The sequence below is a fragment of the Rhincodon typus genome, chromosome 21, assembly GCF_021869965.1.
Source record: "Rhincodon typus isolate 14 chromosome 21, sRhiTyp1.1, whole genome shotgun sequence".
In the NCBI taxonomy this organism is placed as follows: domain Eukaryota; kingdom Metazoa; phylum Chordata; class Chondrichthyes; order Orectolobiformes; family Rhincodontidae; genus Rhincodon; species Rhincodon typus.
This window is the reverse complement of record NC_063352.1, coordinates 43,809,435-43,823,923: the sequence shown is the minus strand read 5'-3', so window position 1 is coordinate 43,823,923 and position 14,489 is coordinate 43,809,435. Positions and strand designations below refer to the sequence as shown.

Sequence of the window (14,489 nt, the reverse complement as noted above, 5' to 3'; positions counted from 1 at the left end):
GCAGGCCAAGCAGCATCATAGGAGCAGGAAGGCTGACGTTTCGGTCTGGACCCTTCTTCAGAAAATTTCATGAAAATTTCTGAAGAAGAGTCCAGACCTGAAACATCAGCTTTCCTGCTCCTCTGATGCTGCTTGGCCTGCTGTGTTCATCCAGCTCTACACCTTGTTATCGACAATAATCTACTGGTTGTTTAAAGATAACAACCTCTTCTTATTAGACTAGCAAGTGGTTTTCCTCTATTGCACAAGACAAAGTTGGCTCTATAGATCCTTACGCTAAAAGAAGGTGGTGGCAATAAACCTACCCATGGTGAGCCAATTCCATACAACACGGTGGTCAATGGTGAGGATAGCTCATATAACATCGAATATTTCTAATTCGTTTCCGTTCTGATGATGAGGGTTGCTCGTAAAGCATTAATTGCCTTCTTTTCCTGCATGGAGATGAACTGCTGAGTTTTTCAAGCATTTTGTTGATAAGGAAAAGCATTGACCTCTTTGTCTGGCAGGTGGCACCACATCACCACAGAGTTCTGAAAAATCTGCAGCTTATTGTTCGATTAACTGCTTCTGTCTTAACAACCACACCATATTTTTGGAATTCTTACACTGCACAACAGAGTCAAGAACTTAGTAGACACAAAGACTGTTTTTATTTAAGAATATTACTGAATCATCTTTTAAACTTTGATAGGTTTGCAATTATGCACATCTTTATAAAGTGTTAAAGAACTCATTTTGCCAATCTATTGGAGGAACGACTTGTATATGTATATATAACAAATTTCATGACCTCATAATACCCCAAATAGAACAGTACAGGCCTCCATTAGTGCTGAGCAGGCAATTTAGAATTTGTGTTCAAATGTGATATTAGTGAAAGCTATGCATTTCTAGTTTCACACCTGGAAGGACCTGAAAACTTGGCCTTGAAGAGATGTAACATCTTAGCATGTTCCTGTGTCACAAACTTAGATGAGTCAGTCAATGGCTTGTGTATAAGTTGCTGCAAGACATCTAGAACTCAGTCCGGGGAAGGGTACATACCTGAGATGTAAACTGGCTGTACGTTTCACAGATGCTGATTGATTCTATTATGGTCCCCGCTGCTAGTGCTACTGCTAAAATCAGAGTGAAATATGATTTGATAGATCATTCTTTTTAAAATTTTAATTAGTGTGGCAGTCGTTTACTGAAATATAAGGCTGCAGAGTGTTTTGTTTTAACAATAAAGCAGAAATTTATTACACAGAGGATAAGAACAAATAAAAAAACCCCAAGCTGTCTGGATATAGGAGACAAAGGATTTTTAAAACACATAGCAAAACAAAGTTTACAATCTCTTTCCCAACACCGTCAATTTACAGTGGTTCAAATCCAGCTACATTACCCTTCTATGTTAAATCTTTCAGTTGTACGTATTTTGTTTTTGTCTCTCCAATGATAATGAGGTTTATGTTGATGTGGTGGGGAAGGCAGTTTGGAAAGGGACATGGTGTCTAATCAGACTCCAGCTGACTGATGTGTGAAACAGGCTTGATGGGTCTGTTTGGTCTGTTTTGCCATCAATTTACTTTGTATTATAAAGGCTGGGAGAAAATACTTAGATGGGGAGCTTTGGTAAATCCTCCCCAGGAGATTAGACTACAGCCCAGTCGGTGTCATTCACAGAATGTGAGTTATAATCATGCTGTTCCTTTGGTTAGACCCTCCCAAAATGAGATTGAGTGTTCTGGTCAGGTTGTTACAATGCTGGAGTCATAAAGTCCTCAAACTAAGATCTGTGGATGCTGGAAATCTGAAACAAAGACAGAAATCGCTGGTGGAACTCAGCAGTTCCCGTTGCATTTATGGAGAGAAAGCAAAGTTAACGTTTCAAGTCCAGGATATCCATTTCTGAAGACGGGTCACTGGATCCGAAATGTTGACTCTGCTTTCTTGCCAGAGATGTTGCCTGACCTGCTGAGTTTCTCCAGCAAATTTTATTATAAAGTTCTTATCCTTGTTTTGAAAAACTCCATGACCTCAAACCTCTCTATCTCTGTAATCACCTCCAACCCTACAATCCTTCAAGATACCTACACTCCTCTAATTCTGGCTCCTTACACATCTTTGATTTTCATCTCTCCACTATTGGTGGAAGTACTTTTAGGTGCCCAGGCCCTAAGCACTGAAATCTCCTCACTAAATCTCTTCTCCTTTAAGATTCTCCTTAAAACCTCTTCGATCAAGATCTTAATCACTTCCCTAATATTTCTTTATGTAGCTCACTATCAAATTTTCTTTGATAGCAATCTTGTAAAGCACCTTGAAACATTTTACAGTTAATGGGGCTATACAAATACAAACTGAAAGAACTGCTGTTGCTGTAAATCAGGAACATAAACAGAAGTTGCCGGAAAAGCTCAGCAGGTCTGGCAGCATCTATTAAAAGAAAATCAGAGTTAACGTTTCAGGTCCTTCCTCAGAACTGATTACTCTGATTTTTCTTCACAGGTGCTGCCAGAATTCTGAGCTTTTCCAGCAACTTCTGTTTTTGTTCCTATACAGATGCAAGTTGTTGCACTTTAAAGTCTGTCATGCATTATATTTATGCGTTCAAAATATAAATATGTGTTTTTGTACCATTCAACAGGCCCAAAGCCAAATGATATTTGGGGAGACGGCACACATGTCATCTGACTATTATTATTCACTTTATTTTTGAGCAGAAAAGAATTTCATGAGAGACATGGGACAAAAATAAACACATTGAAATGTTGCCAGTGCACATTTGTAATGTAGTGAGTAGTGTCAGTGGCACCTGCCAATTCAGTGTCTGCATTTGTTGTGATGTCAAACCTAGGCAGCTATCCTGCTGCAGAAGTTAATATGGGGACTAATGGAGCCAGGAGCTATATTGGTGACTTTATATTAAGTAACATCTTCAGCATGAGCTTATTTCACCTCTTGGAAACTGTCCCTTTCAGCTGCTCACTCAGTGCTCAGTACACACCATGGTACGCTTGCTTTCACTGTTAACGTTAAAAAATATGATTTAATTCAGATATAGCAGTGACAAGGGATCTAAATGAATATCTTATGTTTTTTTCCTTTTCTGCAGTTGCTGCAGTCTTTAGTGAAACGCTTTCCAAATAAGTTTAAACATGGTGAGTGTAGGCGGCCATTTTTCTTTTTAAACGGTTTTAAATTAAGAAGTGTTTCTGTTTCCAGTCTCATCGTAAGTTCTCGGCACCCAGACATGGACACCTGGGCTTTCTTCCTCGCAAGAGAAGTTCCAGACACCGAGGCAAAGTGAAATCCTGGCCTAAGGATGACCCCAGCAAGCCTGTGCATTTGACAGCTTTCCTGGGCTACAAAGCTGGCATGACACATATCCTGCGGGAAGTGCATAGGCCCAGCCAGAGTAAGTATTTGGATTGTTTCGGTCCAAATGGTGCGGATGGTGCGGCTGTTTGCCTGAGACTGGGGTCTCAGTGCCTGTATTCAGTGTTGATCTTTTTATTGAAGCACTGGAGCGGTTCATCAAGATAGATGCCCATAGCTGTAGATCTGAGGGCCATAGGGTTCAAAGAGCACGGGGAGAAAGGGGGAACAGGGAACTAAGTTGGATGATCGAACATAGAATGGCAGATCAGGCTGGAAGGGCCAAATGGCCTACTCCTGCTCCTATTTTCCATATTTCCATCAAGTCACAGCCTTCTGCGGTGAGACGGCTACTGACCAAACCAGAGCTGAACATTGTGCATTCAGGACTTAGTGCAGAGAAGTGTTCACCGAATCCAGGCTGACTCTTCTGAGGGAGTGCTTTACTGTTGGAGCTGCTACTTTTATGTGTAACTTTAAACTGAGGCCCAGTTTGCCATCGTGTAGTGTCATAGAGTCATACAGCTCCGAAACAGACCCTTTGGTCCAACTTGTTCACGCTGGCCAGGTTTCCCAAAGTGAACGAGTTCCATTTGCCAGCATTTGGCCCATATCCCTCTATCTCTTCATATTTATGTACTCATTGAAATGTCTTCTAAACATTGTAATTGCACCAGCCTCTACCACTTCCTGTGGCAGCTAATTCTACATATCCAGCCCGTTATGGCTCTATTTTGAAGTATAGCTGGGACTCTCCAAGCACTGGAATTTACTCCAAAGATTTCACTGTCTCTTTCCTCCTTCGAGATGCTCCTTAAAACCTCATCCTTTAAGAACCTTTTAGCAATTTTCCTTACGTGGCTTCGTGTCATGTTGTGTTCTTAAGTTCTCCTGTGAAGCACCTGGAGAGGTAAGTTCAAACTGTTGTCTGGAGCAGGGTATCTCTGAGACCCCCACAGACTCTTCAACTAGAGTGTACAATATTAATTTACCCAGGCACCTTAGCATGTATCAGGAAAGTACTACACACAGCACGAATACGCAGTCAGTGAACCAGGTCGCAACTTTATTTGAAGACAATAGCGGTTAAGAGTTAAATTTTATGCTTTTAACAACTCTACTGCTAACTATTTGATTCTTTAGAAACTTGAAATACTTCCCAGATACTCGTAACTTTGTTGGTCTGACAAATTGTTCAGTCTGTTCCTCTCTTCACGGGTTAACTATTTCCCTCTCTCTGGTCAGAGGGTGAGTTGCTGCAGTCACTACTGTACCCCAACATGCTTTCAGTTGGCTGGAGAGTGGTGGGGGGTTATCCCCAAGACCTGCCAGGTTGGGTTCTTATACCGATAAAAACAGAAAGAACTGCGGATGCCGTAAATCAGGAACATACACAGAAGTTGCTGGAAGCTCAGCAGGTCTGGCAGCCTCTGTGAAGAAAAAAAAAATCGGAGTTAATGTTTCGGGTCCGGAACTCAGATAGGTCTCCAGCCCTGCCTTGTGTGAACAAAGAACAGCATATTGTGGAAGTGTGGATAACTCTGTCTTGCCACATTTGTAAAGGGAGCAATGGAGGTGTGTGTGATTGTGTAAGGTGTCTGTGTTTTATTCTTTCTATTTAAAGTAAAAGTTATTTTTATGTTTGAACTAACATCTGCCCAACAATTCATGTGTAATTTACAGTGGTTCAGATTCATGATAAAGTATAGTGAAATCTTAAAGTTGATTTCTTCTTTAGAGGCCATTCATTAAATTCAGCCTTTTGCTTTCTGGTTCTCCCCACATGGTTCCTAACATTGATCACTGACACCATCCATCTGTCCAACTTTGCTCTAGAGTTCATTTCAATCTTTATCAGCATGGCTTGGATTGTATCATCCATTACATTATATTTCGTTGTCAATAATTGGTGTTGATGCAATTTCTAACATAGCTGTGCTTTATTTACAATGAATTCATAGTCAATCTCCTACAATCCTGTTCCATTGTTGTACCAATAGCAGAGCGGGACATCTAATATATCATTGAGTATAGTGCCAGACTTCCAGGACAAGGCAATTTATGTAGCGTCAGCCAAAACTTGCAACAGTGTTGGTGTGACTGTAATTTCTTTAAAAGGTCGGTGGTCTATAATTGTTTTTCAAGAATGTTTAAAAAATGATTTATCAGAGTTTGCATCAATTGTAAAGAAATAAATTATAATTTCCTTAGATAATAAGCATATGTCATACGACCTGGTAACCCTTTACCTGGAAGCAGTATCAACAAAAAAGGAAGTTAAGAAAGAAGCCAGGAGATATAAAATAAAAGTGATAGGCAAGCAGAGGAGCTGGAAGGTCAGGGTAATTACCACACAGATGGATTCAAACAGAGAAAACAAACAGTGAGAAAAAGGAGCAGACTTTGTTGGGAAAGTTGGACAGAGATCTGGAAAACATAGTAATGGCCAGCTGCCAAATGTGATGGATCCTTTTTAGATTTAGGTGCTGATTTGAAATGGACATTATTAGGAAAGCTGAATTGACAAGAGGTTGAACTTTATCAATGATAGATAGAGTGCCTAAATATTGTGCAGGCACTGGATGCGGGACCACTGGGAATTCACATGGGTTTTTGTTGAAAATTGGTGTCACTTAAAAACTGAATATTCCTAGTATTTACCGTATGGTTTGATATTTAATGTAACAACTATTGCAACAAATTTCCAAATTTCTAGCCTGGGAAAAGAAAGGGGAAGAATTACAAGAAACGCAGAGGTCACAATGCCCACTGAACCAGTGTCAACAATATATCTGGTGCTAAATGTACCCTATTATCAGGGCATTGTTTGGGAAAATAAAGAAGTTTCATTCTTAGAAAGAATAGTAAACCAACCCTCAGATGGAGGTGGGTAAGGGGACAACTGTCACTTGATGTCATGAGTAGCTTTCCAATGATCATTGGTGAAAAGGATTCAGATAATTGATTGACAGTTTAAGTTAGGCTTCATAAATATGATATATCAATAGGTGCTTGGACTTGAGGGAAGTTCTCATCAAGCAGACCTCATCAGGAAGTCCTCAGGGAACTGCTGCTTCTCAAACTCAATAAATGGTCAGAAAATTGCTACCAATTGTTGACTGCATACATGAGGTAACAGTGATCACAAACACCCAACATCAACACTCTGCAACCACCCAAGACCATCTCTGTGTCTGAGTTCAAGCTGCAGCAAATGTCTCGTCCCTGAGGAACTCCCAATGAAACACCAAGAGGAGTAATGAGATCCCATCCAAATTCCCACAAGTACAAATCTCTATCCACGCCAAATCTGCTGGGAGGTTTGTCAAATATCAGGAACACCATATTACACAGTCAAAAACAGAGGGCATTTGTGTCCCACAGTCAGTATTGTACTAAATGACAAAATGGCTTCCGTGGTCTGGACTTTTCTCATGAAGGAATAAGCATTTGCCAACAGATCCAAAATTGATTTTGTGAAGCCGTTCTAACTGTGAGAGTTATGTTTTGAGGTGTCAGGCCATCTTTTAATCTGGGTATTATAATTAAAATTACAGAGATCTCAAAGCGGGAAGTAGTGGAAGCTGTTACTATCATCGACACTCCACCAGTGATCGTGGTGGGGATTGTGGGATATGTGGACACTCCAAAGGGACTGCGGGCATTTAAAACGATCTTTGCTGAACACATCAGTGATGAATGTAAACGACGTTTCTACAAGAACTGGTAAGCAGACATTTTTTAAAAATATTCCCTTCTTTGGGGTCGGGGTGTGGGTACACAGATACATGTGAGTGGATGATTGTTCATTTTGCGTATTTTCTGCTCTCTGGCTGGCTTGGTTCTTGTGTCTCATTGAGGGTACAGCCCACTGGGTCAGAAACTCCATGGAAAACATAAAGAAGGTGAAGGATCAGAAGTCATCGTTTGGCCCGTAAAATTCGGCAGCTCTCTCAAATCAGTATCCAGTTGCATTTTGATTCCCCCAAATGTGTTTGACCTTCACTTTTTATTATTATTCGGGGATGCAATGGCCTAGTGGTATTATCGCTGGACTGTTAACATCCTGAGACCCAGGTTCGAATCCCGCCACGGCAGATGATGGAATTTGAATTCAATAAAATATCTGGAATTAAGAATCTAACGATGACCGTGAATCCATTGTCGATTGTCGGGAAAACCCATCTGGTTCACTCATGTCCCTTAGGAAAGGAAGCTGCCATCCTTACCTGGTCTGGCCCACATGTGACTCCAAACCCACAGCAATGTGGTTGACTCTTAACTGCCCTCTGGGCAATTAGGGATGGGCATTAAATGCTGCCCTAGCCGGTGACGCCCTCATCCGTGAATGAATAAAGAACAAAAAAGACGTTTAACCACCATTGAATAAAGAGCCAACATGCCCTCTTCCCTAAAACTCCTTTATATTTTGTTGAACAGAACTGGAGCCTGTATATCTAGCCTGGAGGACTGTGTGACTTCATTTTGATGGAATTAAACATATATTTTTCTGATATCTAACTTAACATTAATCTTTAATAACTCAGATTTATCTCTTTGGTCCTACAGTAGAGAGTTGGCTTGGAGCAATCTTTTCTTAACTATATCTGTGCCATTTAATTATTCACATACTTCACCATGATTTACTCCCTGCCTGCCTCCCATTCACTGCCCCAACGACCTTAATCTTTTTAAGCTGAGAAACATTTCTTCATGCTTCTGATTTGTGTCCCCAGTGGGTTGTATACAAGCACAGCAACATAGAATCCTGACAGTGTGGAATCAGGTCATTCAGTCTATCAACTCCGAACCGACCCCCCAAAGAGCATCTCACTCAGACCCACCCTACCCCTGTAACCTTGCATTTCCCATGGCAAATCCACCTAACCTGCACATCCCTAGATACTATGGGCAATTTAGCATGGCCAATCCATCTAGCCTGCACATCTGTGGACTATGGGAGGAAACCAGAGCACCTGGAAGAAACCCACGCAGATACGGGAAAATGTCCAAACTCCATACAGCCAGTCGCCCGAGGGTAGAATCGAACCTGAGTCCCTGGCGCTGTGAGGCAGCAGTGCTAACCACTGAGCCACTGTGCCGCCCCAATTCCATAACAGGAACAATAATAGGCCATTCAGCTGCTCAGGCCTGATCCACCATTCAAATAGATCACGGCTGATTGCAACTTGACTTTAATGTCTATTCTCAGTTTAGCTAGACATCTATGGGACATACAGAATCCAAAATTGAGCGTTTGATTAAAAGGATGAGGAAAATGATGGGCCATCCAGAACCATCTACTGAACAGTGAAAGCTTGTGCACTGTTTCCCAGAGACTAACTCCAAAACGAAGAAGCAAAACCGCAAATTGAAAGAAAAATTACTTTTACGATAACCATAGATAACTCCATTGCCCTTCATTGAGATGGTACTGTGGGATCTTTTACATCTACTTGAGAAGGAAGACCAGACTTTGTTTAACATCTCATCTGAAATTCAGCAGTTCAGACAGTGCTGCATTGACCTGTTACCCTGGGCTCACATCCTGGAGTGGGATTGAACATTGAGTCTGCCAACTGAACTAAAGTTGATTCACAAATTAATTCAGATTAAATTTTTGATTTTTTAGCACCAGCTTCCTTTTCGCATTATTTACACCGCAAACTAAATAGTCACACGCTCTTAGGTTATCAAGCAAGGAGACCTTTTACCGTCTTCTTGGACAAGGTACAACTCTTTTAAAGATCTAGCTGTTGATTTTAACTACTAGGTAACAGATGATTGCCCCTAACTTCCTGCCTTCTGTGCCCACTGCCAACCTCCTGTATCCCCACTCCTTCTGGGCCTGTTGCCTATACCTGCTGCCAGTTGCATCCCATCTGTAGCTGCACTCAATCCACTTTTCAGTTCTACCCCTGGCCTTTTACTTGCATTGATTGCTGTTGTCTTTACCTGTACGGTATTCATTACCCAGAGAGTTGTGAGGGTGAGTGGCAATGTGGGGCATCACTAGCTGACACCATTCATTGTTGTGTCGCCCCAGCTTCATGCTGGTCCTCCTGCTCCCCTGGATTTTTACCTTGTAAAATAATTCCCAATGGATCCCTGACTGGGCCCCTTCAGCTCAGGCCTAATGGTTGCAGTGTATATGGTGCAGACTCTGACCAGTCCCAATCCTGATATTGAGATGAGGTGCATTTGAAGCCTAATAATCAGCCCTCTCAAAATGTCGCCAGCCTCTTTTTCCGACATTAATGGGCTGGTCAGGGTACAAGCTCCATTTTGAGTCTTTCATCACCTTATTAACTTCAGTAAATTGAACCCTTTGTAATAAATCCGCCTTTTTATTTAGCCACATCCACTGTATTTTACTATTATCAGTGGCATCCAAGTTCTATCCTAATTTTAAAACTCTTCATTACCTCTGTGAAAGTCTGCATTTCTCCATGTGAATAGGAAGACCCTGCTTCTCCCTGGGTTAAGTTCTCTCCCCTGTAATACAATGGAGCGACACAGTACAGGCTCAAACCTTGCTGTGCCTGAGCACAGTCTGTGATGGTATTGGATGTTACTGAAATGGCTATACTCCGGCAGGAAGAATGGCCTATTCAGCAGGATACCACAGTGCAGCTGGTACCCATGAAACTCTACCGGCATGGAATCAGACACTTAATAGGGAGTGGGTCACCAGTGACCCAGATCCTGCCTGCTAATGAGTTCACTAGCTGTTTCTTCTAAATCATCTACCTCTTTTCTTTCTGCTTTATTGTTAAATTATTCGTTGCGTCCTTTCGAATTTTGTTTTATTCATTTGTGGGACATGGGTGTCGCTGGCTGGGCCCAGCATTTATTGCCCGTCCCTAGTTGCCCCTTGAGAAGGTGATGGTGAGCTGCCTTCTTGAACCATTGAAGTCCACCTGCTGTGAGTTGACCCACAATGCCCTTAAGGAGGGAATTCCAGGATTTTGACCCAGCAACAGTGAAGGAACGACGATATATTTCCAAGTCAGGATGGTGAGTGGCTTGGAGGGGAAGTTGAAGGTGTTGGTGTTCCCATGTATCTGCTGCCCTTGTCTTTCTAGAAGGACAAGGATACATAGTAACTGAGGATATCAATTTTTAATGGGTAAATGTGTACAAGGGAGCTATAAAATAATGTCACAGGGTTGTCAGAAATCAGGCTGAAAACACAGAAAAGGAGACCTGCATCCAGTCATACACTGGTTTTTGTTTCTAAATCGGGAAAGCAAGGTTTGTCATTTAATTATCAGTGGGATTTCTGGTCTCCTGACTTTCAACTGAATGATTTGTGTCTGTTCTGTATAATATGTATCAGAGCACAGCTCATGCTTCCTCATACAATTAGGTGTAAGAGCAAGAAGAAAGCCTTCAGTAAATACAGCAAGAAATGGCAGGATGACGTGGGCAGAAAGCAGCTGGAGAAAGATTTTGAAGCCATGAAGAAGTATTGCAAGGTCATCCGAGTCATTGTTCATACTCAGGTGAGAACTGTTCTGTCACTCTGTTGTTCCTGTTTATCTTTCTCATTCTAGCTGCCCTGTATAACTCAGGAGCAGAATAGGTAACAAAAAACCTTGGAATGCAGGTTCATAGTTCCTTGAAAGTAGAGTCACAGGTGGACAGGATGGTGAAGAAGGCATTTGGCACACTTGCCTTTATTGGTCAGTGCATTGAGTACAGGAGCTGGGAGGTCATGTTGCGGCTGTACAGGACATTGGTTAGGCCACTTTTGGAATACTGTGTTCAGTTACAGTGTCCCTGCTGTAGGAAGGATGTTGTGAAACTTGAAAGGGTGCAGAAAAGATTTACAAAGACGTTGCCAGAGTTGGAGGGTTTGAGCTATAGGGAGAGGCTGAATATTTTGGGGCTATTTTCCCTGGAGCATCAGAGGCAGAGGGGTGACCTTCTAGAGGTTTAGAAAATCATGAGGAGCATGAATAGAGTAAATAGACAAGGTCTTTTCCCTAGGGTGGGGGAGTTCAAAACTAGAAGGGAAAGATTTAAAAGGGAGCTAAAGGGCAAAATTTTCATGCAGAGGGTGGTGCATGTATGGAATGAGCTGCCAGAGGACGTGGTGGAATCTGGTACAATTACAGCATTTAAAAAGCATCTGGATGGGTACATGAACAGGATGGGCTCAGAGGGATATGGACCAAATGCTAGCAGATGGGACTAGATTAATTTAAGATATCTGGTCGGCATGGACGACTTGGACCGAAGAGTCTGCTTCTGTGCTGTCCAGCTCTATGACTCTGTGAGGTAGTGATATGATTTCAAAGTCGTGCTGCTTTGTTGATTGTCTGTCATGTTACGTATGAGAAACCAAATGGTTTGAACTGATAGCTTGGCTGGAAAACTGTTAGAACTCGCTTAGCATCTCACTGGGACCTCAAATCTGAGACAATGTGACTTAATCAGTGCGTTAGAGTTCCATGATGGGATAGGAGGCTTCAACCTAGACTCAGAACCTGACCCTCAAATGATTGAAATGATCTAAAGGGTGGATGCATTTCTTGAAGAATTTGTGAACACAGGAGGATATTTGCTGGGGAGTTGAGAACATTCTGACTGATTGATGTAAAATATTTAACACCTTCAAACATCACTGTTAGATGCTGCATTGTAACATGGATGTGTTTTTAATGCAGTAAATCACCAGAGGATTCTGTCCCACAGAGGTAAGGTGACTAATTTTTGATCATGGCCTAGTGGTAATATCACTGGACTGTTAATCCATAGGCCCAGGTAATGTTCTCGGGACCTGGGTTCGAATCCCGCCATGGCGGATGGTGGAACTTGAATTCAATAAAATATCTGGACTTCAGAGTCTAATGATGACCTTGATTTAATTGTCAGAAAATCCCATCTGGTTCACTAATGTCCTTTAGAGAAGGAAACTGTCATCTTTACCTGGTCTGGCCTACATGTGACGCTAGACCTACAGTAATGTGGTTGACTCTTAACTGCCCTCTGGGCAATTAGGGATGGGCAATAAATGCTGCCTAACCAGTGACGCCCTTGTCCCGTGAATGAATAAAATAACCAAGATTATATAACCATTACAATACTTTTCCCTTTCAAACTGAATTCCATGACCAACAGACACAGGAAGAACATGCAAGCTCCACACACACTGAGGCTGGATTCAAACCTGGGTCCCCTGGTGCTGTGAGGCAGCAGTGTTAGCCATTGAGCCGCCATGCTGCCCCTGTCCTATACCTGTGTTTGTTTCAGATTTCGAGCATCCCCAGTATTTGCTTTTAGGTGGTCGTTTGGAAAGGCTGTTCAGGAATTGATTGTTTTAAGAGACTGTAATGCCATGATCTACCTATGATGTGGTTTCTGAGTGTTGTTGTTTCATGGTGTAATGATCACTTAAGGGGTTATGCAGTATCGATGACACATTTCTGACTGAGAGCCTTGCTACACGTTTAACTTTTTCTGTCTGCATTTACAATAATTTCCACTGGAATTCCGAAGCCTCTGAGGCCTGTACATGGTGAATATTGAGGACATGGGGGTGGCAGGCATGGCAAAGGGGGTGATCTGAGAGGGCACAGAGAGACACAAGAGGCCATAGGAGCTGCGTCTGAAAGAGGCATGGAGAATGGAGAGGATGGCCTGGCAATTGGGGGGTTGGTTAGGGAGGGATATTGAGAGCTGGGTTGCTGTCTCCTGGAATCCAGAGAGGCCTCCTAACCAACCCAACAACCATAGCCACCCTCCTCCTGCACCCTCTCACCAGAGCCCTGTGTGAAAACGCAACCAGCCTGGGCACAGGTCAGGCAGCCGACTGTGTGATTTGGAAATTGAGAAAGGGCTTCAACTCATCTTTCGACACCAAGTGAAAATTCAGTCCCAGGGTCTCAGTTTAACATCTTGTATAAAAATACCACCTCCGTTTGTACTGTACTGCAGGGACCAAGTGCTCTGGTCTCAGATGTGGAGCTAACACTACAACCTCCTGAGACAGATGAAAGAGTGCTAGCACTTATCCTTCCTGACGTCAATGGCAGAACCTTTATTACGAGCAAGGTTACAAAGAAGCAGTGAAATGGTTAAAGTCTCCACTTCCTACAGCAATCTGTTTGAAATAGAATTTGACTTTTATATTTTATGCGCAGATGCTAAATGTGAAGTGAATGTGACCAGACATCCATTCTTATTTACTCGTTTTCGACACTTACGTTCTGAATCTGTCATCATAAAGTTTTGTGTATAAACAGTCCAAACCTCAAAAATTGTGCACCTTAGCAAAGGAAGTGATTTGAGGTTAGGGTGATTTGATTTCCTCCTTGTGGGCTCAAGTACACCTGATTTGTTCAGTGTCTAACCGTTAGAAGTTAGATCAGTTCTAAATCTGCCTGCTGCACCCATTGTTTCAAATGTATCATTGTGCCAGGCGTTTTTAGATTAGAGTCATAGAGTCATGCAGCACGGAAACAGATCCTTCAGTCCAACCAATCCATGTCGACCATAATCCCAAACCAAACTAATCCTACCTGCCTGCAATTGGCCCATATCCCTCCAAACATTCTTATTCATGAACTTATCCAAATGTCTTTCAAATGTTGGAACTGTACCCGCATCCACCACTTCCTTTGGAAGTTCATTCCACACATGAACTCTGTGTAAAAAAATTGCCCCTCATGTCTTTTTTAAGTCTTTCTCCTCACCTTAAAAATATGCCCCCTAGTCTTGAAATCCCCCACCCTAGGGAAAAGACTCCTGCCATTCACCTTATCTATACCCTTCATGATTTTTTAAACCTCTATATGGATGCCCCTCAACCTCCTACACTCCAGTGATATAAGTCCCAGCCTATCCAGCTTCTCCTGAAAACTCAAACACTTCATTCCCGGCAACATCCTGGTAGGTCTCTTTGGAACCGTCTTCAGCTTAATAATTATCTGCCTGTAGCAGGGCAACCAGAATGGACACAGTATTCCAGAAGAGGCCTCACCAACGTCCTGTACAACCTCAATATGACTTCCCAGCTCCTACACTGAAAGTTCTGAGCAATGCAGTGCTTTTATGTTCAGGAGTAAGGCTAGAGACAATAAACTTAAGGTCACATTGTGGGCTTTAAATACTTGGGG

The 14,489-nt window shown here is 42.3% G+C and overlaps 1 protein-coding gene across 1 annotated transcript in view; it reads left to right on the top strand.

Moving 5' to 3' along the window:
* LOC109922138 (60S ribosomal protein L3-like) overlaps positions 1 to 14,489 on the top strand; it is a 34,264-nt gene that overhangs the window by 2,478 nt on the left and 17,297 nt on the right. Inside the window, exons 2-4 of the mRNA XM_048609751.1 lie at positions 3,214 to 3,406; positions 6,924 to 7,092; positions 10,736 to 10,871. Coding sequence (XP_048465708.1) covers positions 3,214 to 3,406; positions 6,924 to 7,092; positions 10,736 to 10,871 — 498 coding nt within the window. The remainder of the gene's footprint in view (positions 1 to 3,213; positions 3,407 to 6,923; positions 7,093 to 10,735; positions 10,872 to 14,489) is intronic.